This window comes from Myripristis murdjan, chromosome 21, assembly GCF_902150065.1.
Source record: "Myripristis murdjan chromosome 21, fMyrMur1.1, whole genome shotgun sequence".
Lineage (NCBI taxonomy): Eukaryota > Metazoa > Chordata > Actinopteri > Holocentriformes > Holocentridae > Myripristis > Myripristis murdjan.
The window spans coordinates 1,686,693-1,700,989 of record NC_044000.1 but is presented as its reverse complement, the minus strand read 5'-3'; the positions used below and the strand labels follow the sequence as shown (position 1 = coordinate 1,700,989).

General features: G+C 39.9%; 1 protein-coding gene across 4 annotated transcripts in view; it reads left to right on the top strand.

The window, feature by feature from the left end:
• rab3gap1 (RAB3 GTPase activating protein subunit 1) overlaps positions 1 to 6,829 on the top strand; it is a 65,450-nt gene extending 58,621 nt beyond the window's left edge. Inside the window, exons 24-26 of one of the 4 annotated variants that reach the window (XM_030081211.1) lie at positions 807 to 830; positions 3,222 to 3,242; positions 4,687 to 6,829. In XM_030081211.1, the coding sequence (XP_029937071.1) occupies positions 807 to 830; positions 3,222 to 3,242; positions 4,687 to 4,935 (294 nt within the window). In that variant the 3' untranslated portion in view covers positions 4,936 to 6,829. Of the gene's footprint in view, positions 1 to 806; positions 831 to 3,218; positions 3,243 to 4,686 lie in introns of all 4 variants that reach the window. The other 3 variants (XM_030081210.1, XM_030081212.1, XM_030081213.1) reach the window with 3 other exon arrangements.
• The last annotated feature ends 7,468 nt before the right edge of the window (positions 6,830 to 14,297 follow it).

The following is a 14,297-nucleotide window of genomic DNA, read 5'->3' as shown; positions in this document are numbered from 1 at the left end:
TGACACAACTTATATAATAGATAGAAGGGAATAGAGGGGCTAATCTTTGGTACATCTGAAGTATGTTGACATGTTTTATTTCCCCAGTAACAGTCAGAGTTGGTGTTAGACTTGGGTAACATATCACCTCCAAACAGTAGTTTATCAACGGCTGCCTCCAGCTCCAGATCCTCCACACAATAATTGCTTGTGAAAATATGAAAAAAAAGAAAGAAAAAAAAACCAGAATGAATGCTTGGCTAAACACCTCCTGCACTCTGCTGCTTTTTTTGTGCCTCACAGTTAGAACAATGGTGCGAAGAGTTAGAGCAGCACCTCCCCACATACACCCCCCATCGTCGTCCTCCTCCTCTTTCTTAGACCACAAGATGTCTGAGTATTAAATTATAGGCTGTGTTGCCAAGCTCTAAATAGCAAGCTAGCAATTATCCCAAGCATATGGAAATCAGGTGAAATCAGCACATCAAATGAGGTAAGTTTTTTTTTTTTTTTTTTTTTAATTTAATTTTTTTTTTTTTTTAAGACAGACAGCTAAGAAAAAAGGGGACAGAGATGAACTGTAAACTTCAGTAGCTGACTACTAGTTAAACTTGGATTTACTTTGACAATGACTGTCACTTGCTGCTCCTTGGCATATGACTTGTGAGAAAATGTGAGAAAATAACACTATTATGATTGAAGTTGAACTTTCCTTGGACCCTCTTCCTAATCACAAATTTGTGCCGTCTTTTTGTTATACATTCTCTCCATCCTACTGTTTTTTTGTTTTTCTCTCTTAATGCTGCTTACCTATCACCCATGTCAAGCTGGCTGACTTCACCAGTGACGAGGTAACCATTAGAAACCAGATTTTTTTCTCCCAACCACAAATATACACAGTGCCACTACTACATTATCACCAGTACTGAATGTCACATTATACCTTACCACCCAATCCCAGCAGTCCTGCCCTAGCCCTCCACCAACAGCTCATTTACACACAGCCACAACAAATAGTTAGGTCTTCCTACGACCTTAAATGTTGCTATGGTGCTTAAGCAGAGGAATAAATGATTACAGTCATTTTTATTCTGGTATTTCTCTGAGGACAGAAACACATGTTGCTTTCCTTCATAAGAGAATGGTAAAAAAGAGATTTTCTGAAGCAGCTCCACCTAGGACACTTAAAACCCTCTATAGAGCTTTCTAAAGCCTAACCTCACTCTCTGCACACACCGTGTTATAACCACAAACCTCTTAGGCCGACTTACATGTAAAACTTTTTCATGCAACTTGATTGTTTGCGACTGAGGGTTTTTTGCACACCTGCCTTATTTAGTCAGATTGAATTGATCGCTGCTGTGTTTACTCCCTTGATGCGGTTCAGTTATTCAGGTTTGAAACCAGCAGTTGCATTGGGGTCAAACCAAAACAACCAGACCCTATTGAGGAGGCGGTCTCTCTCTGTATGGTTACAAACAAACTCTGGAACGGTTGGTTTATGATGAACTGACCTAGATACAACCCCAGAAACAGGAAGCACCTTTCCTTTTGGAATGAAAGAACTCCTGGAGCTCTGGAGCACATTATAACAGAAAGAATCAACTTGGTAGGGTTAGCAGCTAGTAGTTTGCAGCATAGGAACAAAATGAAGCAAGGGCTGACATGAAGCAACAAGGAGATATTGGTATATAGTCCAAACAAGCACTGCAGTAATGAAGAAATGCCAAAGCTGCTGATGGCGCCCCATGCCCATGATGGACACTGTATTGGCCAGATGTGTTTGTACAATAAAGTGAGACAGAAAAAAAAACTGGAAGTAAACATTTCCTTTCTCCGCCTTTCAACCCACCAATATCTGTCTGCCCTTGACCAGTGAGGGGACTGACAGCACCCACATGACTTTTGTTGATACATTTTAATTCAATTGAATTTTTCCCATGTGCATCAAAACAAAAGCAAATGAACAATGCAACAGTCTCTCTCTCTCCAACCCCAAACAGTCAAGGCAGATGGCCGCCCACCCAGAGCCAGGTTCTGCTCGAGGTTTTTCACCTGTTAAAGGGTTTTTTCCGCACCACTGTCACCTTGTACTGCTCATGTGGGAGATTTTGGTTCATGGGATGAGCCAAAATCTATTGGGTCTCTGTAAAGCGCCTTGAGATACAAGTAAGATTGAATTGAACTGAACAAAACATCAGTTATTCCACTGATTTGAATCACTGCAAACGGACTACAGGTGTGAAAGCGCCTTGAGTTTTATTGAAGTGAGTTGTGCTATGTATCAGCCCATGCAATTAACTAAAACATTGCATGAAACTTAGTTGCATCAAGTTGAAACTGAACTCTTTGCAACAAGGTTCATGCAGCAACCAATCAGAGCAGAGTATAATGTCTTGTCACTCTGCAGATTGGGTCCAACCCATCCATCTGAAAGTTATTGACGGTTTTCCAAATTATGGATCACAATGGGCAGACATTGACCTCCAACCCTGAACTTGAACATGGAAAAATTTGTTATTGAATTTGTTAATTTCATGTAATTAGTCATTAGTGTGTCAGTGCTGGCCTTACTGGCCAATTTTGTTAACTTCCTTGTCAGTTGGACACTATAGAGTTTAGATGTGCCTTTATAGAGGTACATCTTAACTCTTTACTATCTTAATGAGGCTGAAAGTGATAATATTAGTTGTTGCATGTTGTTTTGATTGCATTTAAATATTTGGTGTAACCATTAAGTTGCATGATCTTAACGCAACTCACAACTCAGAAATGTGATGAAGTTGCATGAAAAATTCTCATGTGTAATGTTGGCCGAGAATGACAGTTGGGGTTCCTACTCGTACAGTGGTATTTGCGACTCCATATGAGTGTAATAGATCCTCCAAGCTTGATTCGTCAACTCCGTCCATGTTGCAAGGAGCACTTCACCGGGACTGTTCTTCCCCAAAAAGAATGAAGTGGATCTGACTTTTAAAGGATGCACAACACATGTTCAAAGTTGTGTTGTTTGCTGGTCCAGATCCACTTAATTCACTTTGGAGAACACTCTGATGAAGCGCTCATTCTCACAACAGAGTAGGAGCTGACAGTTGAAACTTGGAGGATCTATTACAGTCATATATAGCAGCAAATACCACTATATGGGTAAGAACCCATATTATCACTGCAACCTAATCATCTACTTAACATTGTGTGTTCATTTGCTTCCATGTCTCTGATGTGGCCTGGTTTGAAAGCAGGGCATTCTGGTTGACGTGGAGGTTTGTAAAGCACAATATTGTGTAGATTTAGACTGTTGTTTCAGTGTTGTAGTTAGACCTAAATGCAGAGCTCCATTTTATCCCTCTTAGCTCTAATTCTTAGTGCCAGCATAGCTTTGTTTTATCTTGGCAATCCACCAGGTTACCTACCCAAAATAAATTGATCCAGGAAGCAAACTGAAACAAATAACCCAACTTCACCAATTAAATGTTGTTTCTCTCCCTTCACCTTTGCCACAATTAGATGAGATTCACCAGACATGTAAAGAGTCAAGTGTCAATTTTTATTCAGATTGCCTCAGAATATTCATGGAGTGATATGTGTAAGAGTATCACCCTAGCTGTCACCTTGACTTCCTTACAGCTGAATGTAGCAGACTTGTGGTAGACATTTGAAGTGCTTGACTCAGTTGTCTAAAGGCTTAAAAATCCTTTTGGCAGCTTGCCCCCCTTCATTTACGTACCCTGCTTTTCAAAATGTTCAATCAGCTCAGTACAATTCAGCAGCTCATTGCACCAACTGGACACTAAACATTGTGTTTAAACTGGCTTGACATTAAGCTGTATCACTGTTGTTGCTGAATGATAATTGTTTCACACAGTGATGTTCATCTTCTGAGGCCAGTAATGTGCAAGCCAAACTCCCCAGTTAATGGTAACCTTATGGCTAAGATGTGATAGAAGGAGGGCAAACTTGGTTGACATTACTGGACATCCATATCCCCTTGTATGTTATCTACATGTTAGAGAATTAGTTTGTCTACCATAACCACTACAACAGAGACATTAATCTATGTATACAACTAGATGTAACAATACAGACAAGTCATGTCATGTGAGTTAAGCATTTTCAATGGGCTAAAAGGCTGTGTACTTAGGCCTTACACAGTTCCTCCATAGTCAGTAATAGCAGAACCTGCATAAGAAAAAATTACTAGAAAAAATGCATAAATAAATAAATAAATAACCAGAAAAGTACCATGAAAGAAAATTGTATTTATATTGAACATAATGCCAGATCTTTTGTGTATAAATGCCTTTGAAAGGCTTCTGAATGTATTTAACCCTTTGACCTGAAAATTAGCAAGAAATTAGTCAAAAGTTATGAGAAAATTACCTAAAAATTTGTTTTAAAAATATTACTAAAAATATGAAAATTTGGAAAAAATGGAAACAAAATAGTAAAAAGGCAAGATTTGTGGCTATTGTAGGTATTATTCTAAAAAAAATAAAAAAAAAAAAAAAAAAGAAAAGAAAAAAGAAAGTAAGAAAAAAAATTGAATTGAATTTTAAAGTGAATTTTGAGGGAAAACTCATCCACATTAAACCAGTTGCAAACGGGCTGCAGTTTTTCAAACATACAGACTCGTTAGAATATCTCCTGGCCCTTCTCTCTTTTTTTCTTCCACTCTTTTTTTTATCTTCCATTGTCTCTGCCCTGCAGGCGGCCCTCCTGGCACCACTGGACGACGATTTAGGGCGTGTGGGCGGAGCCGAAGACAGGAAGCCAATGGGAGGAGGCATCAACGTGCCTGACTTTCCTCCTCCGGCAGGACGGGAGATTCTGTTGCGCACGTGCGTCCCTCGGCCGGCGCCCTACTCCAAAGCTCTCCCTCAGCGGCTCTTTTGTGTCCTGATGAGGGACGAGTTCAGGCTGGCAGGGGCCTTCTCCTCAGACACCTCCTTCTTCTAAGACCCCCAGCTGAAAGACACATATATCAGGGGGTAGATATGTACCAGTGATGCAGGCAGAACACCAGATCAGCATGTTCTAGCTGGAGCTGTGAATGACTCATTTGGTGGGATGATTTATCCTAAGATTGGTGACATACAGTATCTTCACCCCTCTCCTCCACCACACTCACCAAGGTCCCGCTGAAATCATGCCACTACCCTCAATCTCCAGATCTCTTTAGATGGGGAAAAATGTTCTAATTAATGGTTCTCTTCAGTCAGGTGATTGAAAGTATTGTCACAACCTCAGTATTTGGCATAAGTCTGCTCCAAAATGAGACATTTCACAAGGATTTTTGTTCAACTTATTTTTTTATTTGCACATATGTCAGATTAAAGTATCTCCAGAGCCGTTTTATTTTGGCTCCTTTCTTGCTTATCTTATTTTGTTTTTGGGGTAGACAGTAATCACCCTATTTCTGTACTCCTGTAAATAGCTTGCAGTTTTAAACCAGAGAAATGTGCTATAATGACAGACTGAGAAGAGAAATTACACCTGGACCTCCCCCTATGAGTGGTGCAGCTGGGCATGTCATGTCCTTTTCCTCCACACATTGTTCTTGCAGTAGGTTTTAGGGATCGATATCAATTTTTCGGGTCTGATGCTGAGTATTAATAATCCAGGTCACCCATAACCAATGTTTATGACCAATATTCATTTTCAGTAAATTTGAAAATAGCAGAATTGATAGTATTAGAAATGGCTACACAAACCTCTTTGAATTAACAAATGTTCACAAATGTCGAATTAACATTATTACATCAGAAAAAAGAAAGAGAATTACCAGAAAATTACAAGGAAAAAAATTGAATTGAAACAAAATGGAAATAAAACAAGAAAACTATTTTACTAATAATTTAAATTGTTAAATTTACGTCAAATTTAAATCTTTAAAATGTTAAACTGGAATGAAAGTTGTAGCCCTTCTGTCCTTACGGCAGGCGTTATTTGCCTTACAGGCACCTTGGGGTTTTGTCTTTCTGTCAAACTAAATTCAAGACAAATCCAGTGAAATGGAAAATGAGAATTGTAAATATATTATGGGAAATGGTGCTCCACACACCTGCTTTTTTTCTAATACCATTCACATGGAGAGACAGTGTCTGAGTGGTTTTCATATCAGCCATCATGTAAATCGAAAATATGATACTGATCACTGAAAAATCGCCCCCCTTAATCGGCTGGGACTGATAATTGGTCGTTCCCTAGGAGGCTTTGCAGGTTCTCAATTGTTGCGGTTGTTCCTGATCCATTTAAGGGCTTCATCCTGATTGGTTGAAACAGATCTATCTGAACAGGGCGTGCATGAAGATATGTGGACCTTAATTGGGTCAGGTGTAGAGCTGGAACAAGAACCTGTGGGACAGGGGGTCCTTGAGGACTGGGTTGGGGACCTCTGGCTTAAGTAATGGCATTTCTGTAAATATGTTATGTCGGTTCATATACTCCCATAGTTACCATTTTAACAGTTGTACCAAAACTCTAAAGCAGTTTCCACAGGAAAGCTTGTTGATGCATAAATGTTGTTCAGTCAGTTCCTGCCCACAGAAGCCTGTAGATTATTGGTCTAAAGTGCAATTACATACGTAAAATTGTAAGAATGTAGCTTTACTCATAGCAGCAGAGACCAGTGTGATCGTTCATAATATTCATGTAGTTTCTAGAAATGTTTTAAAAAAGTGCTATTGTTAACTATGTCAACCCACAGTAAACATTTTGTCAGCTGAGTAAAGGGAGGGCAGTCATCTATGAAATCAGCCAAAGGCTTTACATGGTAATTGTTGGTCCTAAATATCCTCTAGTACTGTTGCATTGCTGAGAATAAACATTTTTCCTCTTGCAGTTTCAGTGATTGTGTGATTCTCCAGTGTTACAGTGATTCTTTGTACTTCTTTGTACTCGGTGCTACAGTTTGCACCAGCTGATGTGACTAAAGAAAGTCTGCCATTGGGTTTGGAAAGTGTCTAGCCTTCATGTTACAGTGATGTCAAGGCCCTGAGAGAGAGTGCAGTACAGTGTTTTGTCCATTGGGGGCAGCCCTGAGAACTTGCTAAACATGCAAACAAATATATGCCAGTCAACGGGGCTAAATTGATCAGTACATCTGATTCGAAATATTGATCACTAACTGTTACTGTCATTGTTCCATGGCCCCAGTATTTCTAATGCAGACAGAATTGTGCGCTGAGGTGAAATCCATGTCTGTAAAATGATGTCAGTTTCAACAGATTTCCACAAGCATTGAGGCTCTGTGCTGCTGACTGGCTGCACAACACTGGACGGTCACAACCAGTGCTGTTGCATTCTTCTTTAAGTTCTCCAAGATGAGAGCCTTGTTCATTTCAGCCAAAACGTCATGGATATGGCACATGGTGCGTTTTATCCTCTCACTCAGCTGAAATTCTCGCACTTCAGTGACATTCACCTGTATGGAACAAAGACTTGATTGATTCCTGAATAATATACTGTTGTAGAAATCACATGAATGGAACAATTTGACTGCATCAGGTGATTATTAAACGACAGCAAATACTGTGAATAGTCACCGAGCATTTGCCCTGCCCATACAAAAGCGTACATTTGCGAAGCTGACTTTAAAGCAGAAAGATCAGCTCCCTGCAGATAATAACAGCTCTCTGTACGCCAGCATTTCAGTACGTCACTCAGTGGCAGCACAACTTTCTCTTAGCAGTTCACCAAGCAAACGGCAGTGTTTCTCCTTCCCAGACTCTGCCTCCTCTCATTCCTGCTCTGCTCATGAGCATGTGAGACAGTTTGAGATGTCTTTTTTTTCTTTTTTTCTTTTTTTTGCACAATGAGATCTGTTCAGCAGGAGAGCTGTTCACAGCTTGATTGCTGACTGCTGGTTGGTCCCATGGCGTTTCCATAAACAGAAATGTGGCTGCGAAGCGGTTTAACACTCCCAAGTGCAGCTTATCGCTCATCTCTGTTTCCATGGAAACGTGCTGGCACAGCCACTTCGTTCCCAGTTACCTGGCCTGGCTCTTGGAGCAGTGGAGGCAAACAGAAAGGTAAAGTTAGGAGGGATTCTTGTCAAAGCGAAGGTCTGCTGCTGGGAGAAACGGGGCGATGCATTCAGGGGGCCCAGAGTGGGATCACGGGGCCCTTCACAGGGGCCACATACGAAAACTTAGCACAGACCGGGGTGAGGGGCCAAATTCCCAGCAGCACTCAGATTTCAGCTTTATACATTAATGTCCCTGTCTCAAAGGAGCAGCTAACCTCAGAAGATTTACCACTTCTCAATAATGGTATATGAATTAAGCATATTTAATACTTGAGTATATGACTCATGATAAGGCATATACTAATGATTAAATGATCAAGAATTGATATTCCTTTGAAGAGTATGATGGCCACTGTAGTGAAAAAAAAAAAAGAAATTACAGAGCCAGGGTAAGGGGGGTGATATTCCAAGAAAAAAATGTGGATATTCTTTGAAATTAAAACTGTAAACTTAACAAGAAAAAGCTCACAGATTTATGAGAAAAGGAAATCCTGGTGATTTGAGCCCAGAATCACAATATTCTCTTGAGCTTCTGGATTTTGAACAGACATTGCTGTGACTTGGGCCAATTCCGAAGAAAACAACACACTGATTTGGATGAGGCAATAACTATTTTTCTGATTTTTTTTTTTTTTTTCATAAATTTAAGACTTCAATCTCAGAACTTCTGAGTTTTTTTTCTCAGACCATTATACCATTATAATTATACTCCTCCTCAAGCTCCATAGTTTTTTTTTCTCCTTATATTACAGTGGCATTAATATGATCTTGCAGGCATCCTGAATTCACTTGAGGAAAAAAAAATCTACTTTTTTTTTTTTTTTTCTTTATCAATTAATGACATGATTATCTCAGAATAATCGACTTTTTTTCATAAACGCATCTCAGAATTCTGAGATAATTATCTCATTAAATCACTTACAGGTTTGTTTGGTTTTTTTCATGAAAATGTTTCTCAAAATTCTGAGATAATTCTCAATCTCAGTTTAGAAAACAGGACAGCATTTTTTTCCTGTGTGAGTCTTATGCTTCCCTAACCAAGCGGGAATGTGCTAATTACTTATGAACCAACAGTGTTTACTATTATTATTATTTCCTATTATTATCTAAAGCATAATTATTTAAAAGCATTCCAAATTTGTAAGCATATAATCATGTCATGACTTGACTTGGCGGGCCACCTCCCTGTAACCCATCAGGTAGTTAATTCATCAGTTCCTGGTATTAAAGGAATTAGAACAACATAACAAAGATTATTAATAATTAGCTCAAGTAGGAACAACATTAATTGTTGATCATTTAATCATTAGTATATACTTTAAATCATCATGCTTCAGACATTAAAATATGATTTTTATACTTAATTCCAATACCAGTATGGGAAAAAGCAGATTTCCAGCCATCTCTCAGTCTGCGTAACAAGGTGGCATCCTCACCAGGTGTGCTCAGAGTCAGCTCGGCAGTCGGCTCCGAGGATTTGACGACAAACCTGCAAAAAGCAAACGTGTCAGTGATGTACCATGCATTTCCAGGCTCCTGGTGTTGTTCAGGGGCTATTCATTCATTTCTCCCTCTGTCTCTCTCTTTCTCTCCTTCTTTCTCTTTTTTCTGGATATACCTGATCAAGCATAAGGTTTCATTCATTCAGTTCATTTGTTTGTTTGTTTGTTTCTTTCTTTCTTTCTTTCTTTGTCTTACTGGCTTTCCTTACTTCCTTCTTTCTTTCCTCCTACCTTCCCAGTGACACCTGATGTCACATGGTTTTGCAGACCAGCTCTTGCCCCTATTAATATTGAAATATTTTAACTCCTCGTGTTCCTGGACAAAAGTGGAAACCTGAAAGCCGCCTCGTCACAGGCAGGAGCGGCCCTTTGCTGCCAGAGCCCTCAGTGTGGAATTTCCAGCCTGAGATTCTGAGGCTCCTTTTCATCTTTTAAGTCACAAATCCATTCTCCTAACTCTTATTATTTTAATAATTTCATATTATTTTAATGCATTTATTGTACTCTTTCTCATATGTAGCTCATTTTGCTTCCATATTTCCTTTCTAATGTTGTATAATTTTGAAACTGTTTTGAAATGTTTTTTTTTTTTTTTAAATGATTTTTTAACATTGTTTGTGCCCCATTTTTAAATTTCTCTTGTAAAGATGTAGATGTCATGTCACCAATCACAGTGCTGCATATGTATCCAGTGCTGACAAACAGAGAGGACAGCCAGAGATCCTTCTGCGCCCAAATGTCCACAGTGAGTTGAAAGGCAGCCGCTCAGAGGCCTTCTCCGGGGGCCGTGCAGAGGTTCTGGGAGATCCAGGAAGCCAAGTGGAAACAGACAAGGCAGGTTTAGAGAAAGCAGGTTCACTGTGAAATCAAATGAAAACACTTGAGGACAAGAGAACTCCTGGAAGGCACTGAACATCACAGATAGAGACGGATGACATCTAACAGTCTGAGGAGGATCCGTCAGTGCAGCTCGCTGGTGGCTGCATGTCTTCACCTCCTCCGCCGGAGGAAAAAAGATATCGAGTTTAATCAAGTAGTTCTCTCTTGCTGCCATTTGGGAGTGGAGTGCAGCTGCAATGATCGTGGATTAAACATCAAGGAGGTACAGCGTAGGACACAGTCAAGGAAAATAAGATGGAAACAACAACACAGGCAAATGTCGAGGTAAAATGCATTGTGTGAGTGCTGAGCCAGGAGTGATTACACTGTAATTAGGATATGCAAAAACAGCATTAGTGGAAAAACTTACTGAGGCAAATACAAATTAGTGCAGAATATTTATATGGAAAAAGTGGCACAATTTGAATTTTTTGTTATATATAAAGCATAGGATAAAACAAAATAACAGCCTTAATCCACCCAAAGAAGGTTTAACATCACTTAAAGAATATTGCTTTCCCAAACAAAATACAAATATGAGTACCAAGTTGACAAGAATGATAGCTTTTCTTAAATTACTGTTTATTGCTGTTTATAACTGTATTTTCCTGTTCCTGCCCAGAAAGAACCAGCACAGAGAGCACACAAGAAAATAGTTTTAATGTTGAATACCGTGCAATTTTGAGTGGATAAAGGCACTTATTTTGAAGAATGTTAGCTGGGGGGAAGTCCACCTCAGTAGCGGGAGGCTAACAGTTAGCATTTGGAGCATCCAGCCAGTATCCAGCACTCAGTAACACTGAGAGGAAGAGAGCACCACTACTGTCCTAGAGAACAGCTGGGGGGGAAGTAAAATTATATCAATTTTAAAAATGGGTGGACTATCCCTTTAACAGAAGGACATACAGATGTACAGAAGAGCAGATTTGAACATGTAGATTGGCTGTCTCCTTGTCAAATTAGCTGAATGATGTATCTCATGTACAAATGTCCATATCTGTATTGATGTGAGCGTGGTGTAGATCACACTCTGCACACTGACTGAGACACAGCAAAGAAAATGATGACTATGAAGTTGAGAAGCTCACATTTTGCTGATAGAAACATCAGTGAGAGCAGGGAAGAACTGCCTGAAGTTTTGTGGTGTGCTGAAAGAGAAGGCGGCGCCTCTGTTCCACAAAAAAATGTGACAAAGCTAAACAGGCAAGTAGATGTCAGAACTTTCCTGGGAAAACTTGAGTGCACTTGAATATGCAGCGAGGAGGCATTGCATCTGCTATTTTTCACAAAGTTTCACACCACTTAAAATAGCTGTGGCACTTTTTAACTGTTACCCCCCTCCTTTCTCCTCACCTCTCCTTCCCATCCGTTCTCTCCTCCCCTCCCCTCCCCTCCCTGCTGAAGCCAGATAAACCTGTCATAAATCAAGCCTGACTCAACTTTAGTGCCCCAAGTTCTGCCTGTTAAATTTGGATTTCTTTATGTCCTTGAATCCAGGTGTCTGGCCACCACACTTTCACCATATCGCTGACAGAATGATGACTCAGATGACCAGAGGCTTTCAAATAGCTGATTAAAACAATGATCCCTTTCATTTTCCAACAGCCACTTTGCTGCTTTGGACGGCTGATTACTAGAACCACAGTCAGCAAAGAGGAAGTGATGCTTCTAATGCACAGGGTTTGTTTGCAAATCAGGCACAGAGCTGGCTGGGTAGCGCGACCAGTGATAACCACCTGAGCAGACAGAGAAAAGAGCGCCACCTACAGAGAATCGAGCTTCATTTCAGACTACAGAAAAGAGGAGAAAAAATGTCACGTTATTCATTTGACAGGTCAAGGGCAACATAAAAACACAACAATGCGTGCTTAGCATCAAAGATAAAGGATGAAGAGAGAGATTGTGTTTTTTAAAGGGATAGTTCACCCATTTGGAGAAATGTGATATTATTCCACTTCCCCCCAGCTGTTGTGTAGGACAGTAGTGGTGCTCTCTTCCTCTCAGTGTTACTGAGTGCTGGATACTGGCTGGATGCTCCAAATGCTAACTGTTAGCCTCCTGCCATTGAGATGGACTTCCCCCCGGCTAACATTCTCAAAAATAACTGCCTTAATCCTCTCAAAGAAAATGTAACATCACTTTACAGGTGTCATTTTACAAAACTCAAATACACATATGACTGCTTACTGTATATGGATTATAGTTTTACTAAAATCTTTGTGTGTATATATATATATAATTTTTCAACTTCCAGAAAGATCCGATAACTTCTGCACTTCCTGTATCAGTCCACGCCAGAGGAGTAGTGGTCATGTTTCACCTGCCAGCCACTGCTGATGACCAACACATGAGTTTAGACCACACAAGAAAATAGGTCTACCACTCATAGTTGTAGTAGTTATGGTAGTAGTTAAGGTGGTTATTTTTCAGAATGTTAGCTGGGGGGAGGTCCAGCTCAACGGCAGGAGGCTAACAGTTAGCATTTGGAGCATCCAGCCAGTATCCAGCACTCTTCCTCTCAGTAACACTGAGAGGAAGAGTGCACCACTACTGTCCTACAGTGAAATAATATCAGCTTTTTCAAAATGGGTCAATATTCCTTTAAGAAAGACACTTGGCAAAGACCAGCATTTGGTCACAGATTTGACGAATATCAACTTGTGAAATCTGTGTGTGAGTATATTTGGAATATTTAAGTTGTTCCAATGGCAGCCAATACCTGTATCACATCTGAAGCTGTATGCTTACCTTCTTCCTGGGTCTGTTCTCTGTAGTGTAGCCTACAGGTATCAATCACAGACAGTGCAAAAGGTGTGACATTTCCTTAGCAACTAGAGTGGTAATAATAGACAAGACTGCTATGAGCTGGTGGTTGGCTCTCGCTTGTGTTTTGGTTCGCAGCCAAAGTTGTTTAGCTCCAGAGCCGGTAAACGGTTGCAATCATTCTTGTTTAGATCACGGAGCATCTCTACAGCTCTCCTGTCAGTCGCTTCCACAGAAACAGACAGATTAGTGTGTGTGCACTTGTGTGCATATGCATGTGTGTTTGTGCGTGCAGTTCTGCATGCATTTGTGTGCATGTGTGTACATGGTTGAACAGGATTAGTGTGTTTCCTGAATGAAGGAAGATAAAACAGTGTGGGTGGTGGATGCTCCTTCTGCTTAGCACTGCTATGGATTTTGCTCCAACACCTCCAGCAATGTAAAAATGCGTCAAACTATGGAGCAGAAATCTAACTGTTACACAACTGCTTGTTTAGAAACCATACCATTATACAAGCTGTGATTGTCAGTGTGTTGAACTTCAGACTTCACCTTGCTGCTGCCCGGGTTCCTCTGATACAGCTATGAAATCTTTAGGCTGGGTTGCACCAACAACAGGTTTAAAATGAATAACTCCAGATTTTAAATTAATCAGAACCTGGTTGCACAGTTTGAAAGTAATCCTGGTGTAGTAAATCCAAGTGGGTCAGAACTTAAATGAAACTGCTGGAGTTAAGTGTTTGTGAAAGGCATCTGAATGCAGCCTCATAACAACAAGCCTTTTTATATTTCTCATTTTTAAAAATATTTTTTGGTCATCTTCTGGTAGTTGTTTGTTAATTTTATTTTATCTTTTTTTTTTTTTTTTTTTATAAATTTTCTGGTAACTCCAGTACTAAATTTATTATTAATTTTATAACAGACAGACAGACAGATCGATAGATAGACAGATAAGCAGATAGAAATACATACAGTACAATTCAGCACAATACTGGTTTGGAGGTATAGAGAGCTTTTATTATTTATGGTGTAATATACACTTTATGGACAAAAGTGTTGGTCCACCTCTACATTCCACCTCCAGGAGCCTTTAGAACGCCCCAATCCATAGGCTTTAATATAGAGTTGGTCCACCTTTGCAACCAGAA